Raw genomic sequence first — 4,515 nt, 5'->3', positions numbered from 1 at the left:
TGTGCTGGGCTAGGTGCCCGTGTGTAGTGATTCCCCCTTCGGGTGATCCCACATGTGTATTCTTCCATGGTATGGCTCCCCTCACAGTAAGCCCGTGTCTTTCCCTGCAGACATTCTATGCCATCTCTGCTGCGTAGTGATCTCACCCCAGGCGGGCTGAGTCTATCGCAGGGATTTCCATATGTAGCACTGCCCTATGGCCAGTCCATATGTGTACTTCCACATGATACCTCTTATACGCAAGATGTGGCTTCCGTAGCATTCCCCTACTTGGGTACGCTTTCCCAGTGTTATCCAATATCCCACTGTACGGAACAGCAGTGGTGGACACCTCTGCCTAAGCCCTGTCCTTCTTCCGCCCCAACTGGTGTGGGGGGACTTGCTGGCTTTCGCAGGGCACTATACATGTATATATATATATATATATATATATATATATACACATATTTATATAATATTTTACACTAGCACTGTAAAATTGTGGTAATAAACCCTTATACAATTACATTAGAAATGTTTACTGTTCTATAAAAAAAATGTTTTTTTTTTTTATCTTTTATGAAATTAATAAATACATTATTTTATAAAATGTTTTTAATATTTTTTTTTTTATAGTTTTTTAGTATTTTTCTGTAGTACTGTAAAACACTGGTCACAAACCCCCCTATTGCACTTACATTAGGATTGCGATATGAATTGCACATCTTATGTCTGTTGCTTAATCAAACCAAAAATACATACAATTCACAATGAAACAGCAGTTATGTTGAACCACAAACATGCAAGCAATGCCTTTTTTGTCTCCAAATGAAGTTGTGCATATTATAATTAATAAAGTTATAAAGCACAACTCTGTCTGAACTCACCTGAACCCTTTGCAGTGAAGCAGAAATGCTGATCTTCTTCTCATTGTCTATCACACCAAACACCACAAATGCAGTGCCTCTCACCTTATTACCAAACAGGTACCTAAATAAACAAATATACTTATCAAACATTTGAGAACAATCCTTGTGATAAATCTTTAAATAACAGGTGTGGTCACAGAAATATAAAGCACATATGAAATATGCAATAAAAACGAGACTACTTAAGAGTACTAAATTGGAGTAGTGTGCACAGTCAAACAGATCAATTAAAGTTCTCGTACTTAGCTGATATGTCTACTGTCAGAGAGTGCTCATTCACATAGAAGAATGATTTGTGTGGATTTAAGGTCACTTCAAAGCTCGGCAGCACTACAAAAAAAACCCAACAAATTTCAGCCATTCTTCAATATTTCCTTCAACTTTGCCAACATCATTTGTTCTCCAGAGGAGGCAATAAACGTACCATATTCCATAACTTCAAATTCAGTGGTGAAATTCTTTTGTGGTGTGTTTGTGTACTTTGCGATCAACTTCCAAATCCCAGCGCTTCAAAACAGAATGTGCAGAAAACACAAGCGTCTTACTAACAGAGAACACCTGCATTATGACTGAATGGTGCATTTCAACAATAAACAAACCTGGCAAGTTCAGGTAATGCAAAGTTTTCGGTCCTGATGCCTTGCCTTGGCTGGAATTGATCTCTGTCCAGTGTGATGCCTTGAGGATTCTTGTTAAACAGTAAAAATTCAGTTTTTTTTTCCCTCGACAGTGGTGGGGTAATTTCGGTGCTTGTTACAGCATACAAGATGGTTTAGTTATTTAACGTAGTGATGCACCAAAATTTTACCAACTGAAAATATTTGGCAAAAAAATGAATTTTCAGTTTGGTCTGAAACAGTTACGGAGGGCCGAAATCTTTGACCGAAATGGTGATGCTTAATTAGTTCTTCTCTAGTGCCTTTAATTTCAGCTTCGGTAAAAATTCCTTTCAGTGCATCACTAATTTAGTCTATGCTTGAATATACAGCATTTATTTCCATACCATGATATCGACCGCGATGAAGATTCCATCAAATGGGTGTTGATCAGGAGTTAAGGAGAAGATCCTGTAATTAACTGGAAAAAATAATCGTTACATCAAATATTTCTATGTGCACTACAGTTTGATTTTATGTAAAACTTTATGCATGTATCCTATTGTCGTGATGCGACTGCATGGTGACAGCAAACGTCTTCTTTAAAAATAATTTTTATACAGCTAAGAAATATATCAATTATTTATAAATTATAAATATAGATTAAATTATAAAATATAAATTGAGAAATTATTATAAATTATAGTAAAAGTTTATCGTTAGAATATCCAGTAATACAGCACTGAATGCAACAACACGATTTTTCAAAACCATTTTAAAGTCTTTAATTTTATAAGCCAATTAAAAAGCATTGTGACCCATGCCTAAAATAAACCTAAATCGTACCTGTGCTAGCAGGTGTGTAGATGGGCTTGTCTGTTTGGACAAATAGATATCCAGTCTGGAATGAGAGCAGGACCACTTTCTCCAGAGTGATGGATGGAAACTGAGCTTGTAGATACACATACTGCTTCTCCAGAGGATCGTCAGAGAACAAGTTCTGATCATCAGGGATCTGTAGAACATATAACCAGTCAGTTATAACGGTTCATAAAATAAATGAGACATCACTGCACTGTAATTACTGCACTCTCACCTTTATATCTGTAAGGATCTGGAAATTGTTGGCTGCAGTCAGTGTCACTGATTTAGACAGTATATCCAGGTTCTTCTTCGGATGATTCTTTACTATGATCCTAACGTTCAGGTCTCCTCCAGTGTAATCCTGAGCCTCCACAAACAGCTTCTCTGAGGAACCCACCCTCAGCAGATTAGGAGCCGACAGAACATGCCTGACAAATCAATACTTAAGATTTACATTTGTCTAGCAGAAGGAGCATTTTCATGAATTCCAGAAACCTCCTTTCTGGAGGTTTAAAAAAAATTATGTACTTACAGTGGGGCACATATTGTGAGCAAAGGGAAGCAAAGAACGATGGCAGTCAGCGTCACTATGTCCACATGCATCATGTTCATCATCTGGCTGCATTAGTAACTAGAAGCGGAGCACTGTTTCGACTTTTATCATTCATCTACGTCCCTCCCCGTTTCAAGACATCATCGTTCTCAGAACTAACTGTTGAGTAACTAGGATGGAGAAACTGGAGTATGATCAAGCAGAAGAGCGGCTAGTGGTGCGTATTTATGTTGTGCAACTCCATTTAATTGAAAAGCGTTAGTTAAGACAACTGTGTGTCCTCCACCCAGTTTCACAACACACTTTGTCTAGTCTAGTTTTCAAATAAAGTGTGACATGGCAAAACAAACCCACCAGTGCAAGCTTCAGTTGCTTATTTCCACATTCTTCTGTCCATTTCTTGCTGAAGGATGAAGGTGCGAGGAAGCATCATTTAGGATATTAAGAAGCACCCAACTGTCAAAATGTCAACAGTCTTTGTCAGTTTGAGAAAAATGTACTCAAACACACTTGCATAACAGTTAACTTGAGTGCTAAAAATGTGTCACTCAAAATAATTGCCTATTAACCTAAACCATTTGGTCCATTGATTAAAGAGATGATGACATTAAAACCAGTCATGTACTAAATTGTTTCAGTCAGTTTTTAAATAGTTTGCTCTCATTATGCAATTAGAGAAAGTCTAAAATGCATTGAAACATGCAACTACAAGCTATTATTTACTTCTTTTTTTACAATAAATGAAAGAAGTTGATGTTTGGTGGAAACTTTTTGCACCTTAGACTTTGCTGACTTCCTGATTTCTCAAGTTATTTCACAAAAGTATTTGTATCTTACTATGCAAACCCACAGTTAACCTGAAATTATGAACCACAATTTCTCAATAGGCAAAGAGTCAGTAAAATTGTATGTAAGACGAGCTCTCCAAAATAACAGAATAGTATATTTTTTTGCTTGATTGTCTTGCAAAACGAAATTAGAAACATCAATCTGTCCACCACATTGATTTTTTTCTTTATTATTTCTTTATGTATTTATTTATTAAATATTCTAAATCTAAATATTCCCTCACAGTTTAATAGTAATGACTTTATGAATTTCTTCACTGATAAAATAGATAACATTGGAAATACAATAACAAATGCAGATTCTACAGCATATAATACTTCAGCTTCATTCATCGCACCAAAATATAAACTGCAGTGCTTTACAACTATAGGACAGGAAGAGCTAAATAAACTTATCACTGCATCTAAACCAACAACATGCCTGTTAGATCCTCTACTCACTAAATTACTAAAAGAGTTGTTACCTTTAGCAGAATATCAATATTATTAACTCGTCGTTGTCTTTAGGTCATGTTCCAAAACCATTCAAGCTGGCGGTTATTAAGCCTCTTATTAAGAAACCACAACTAGATCCTAGTGAACTGGCAAATTACAGACCCATTTCAAATCTTCCGTTTATGTCTAAAATTTTAGAAAAAGTTGTGTCTGCTCAATTGTGCTCCTTCCTGCACAAAAAAATGATCTCTATGAAGAATTTCAAGTGCACAGAAACTGCACTTGTTAAAATGACAATTGACTTGCTTCTT

The 4,515-nt window shown here is 36.1% G+C and overlaps 1 protein-coding gene across 1 annotated transcript in view; it reads right to left on the bottom strand.

Moving 5' to 3' along the window:
- Positions 1–2,979, bottom strand: part of c3a.5 (complement C3a, tandem duplicate 5) — a 24,850-nt gene extending 21,871 nt beyond the window's left edge. Inside the window, exons 1-8 of the mRNA XM_016506407.1 lie at positions 2,901–2,979; positions 2,601–2,796; positions 2,351–2,519; positions 1,912–1,985; positions 1,508–1,596; positions 1,333–1,415; positions 1,151–1,238; positions 867–969 (exon numbers count right to left, since the gene is read on the bottom strand). Of these exons, the coding sequence (XP_016361893.1) occupies positions 867–969; positions 1,151–1,238; positions 1,333–1,415; positions 1,508–1,596; positions 1,912–1,985; positions 2,351–2,519; positions 2,601–2,796; positions 2,901–2,974 (876 nt within the window). The 5' untranslated portion in view covers positions 2,975–2,979. The remainder of the gene's footprint in view (positions 1–866; positions 970–1,150; positions 1,239–1,332; positions 1,416–1,507; positions 1,597–1,911; positions 1,986–2,350; positions 2,520–2,600; positions 2,797–2,900) is intronic.
- Between the last annotated feature and the right edge of the window lie 1,536 nt (positions 2,980–4,515).

The sequence above is a fragment of the Sinocyclocheilus anshuiensis genome, unplaced genomic scaffold (genome assembly GCF_001515605.1).
Source record: "Sinocyclocheilus anshuiensis isolate Anshui unplaced genomic scaffold, SAMN03320099.WGS_v1.1 scaffold274, whole genome shotgun sequence".
NCBI classification, from domain to species: Eukaryota; Metazoa; Chordata; class Actinopteri; order Cypriniformes; family Cyprinidae; genus Sinocyclocheilus; species Sinocyclocheilus anshuiensis.
This window is presented reverse-complemented; position numbering and strand designations above follow the sequence as displayed.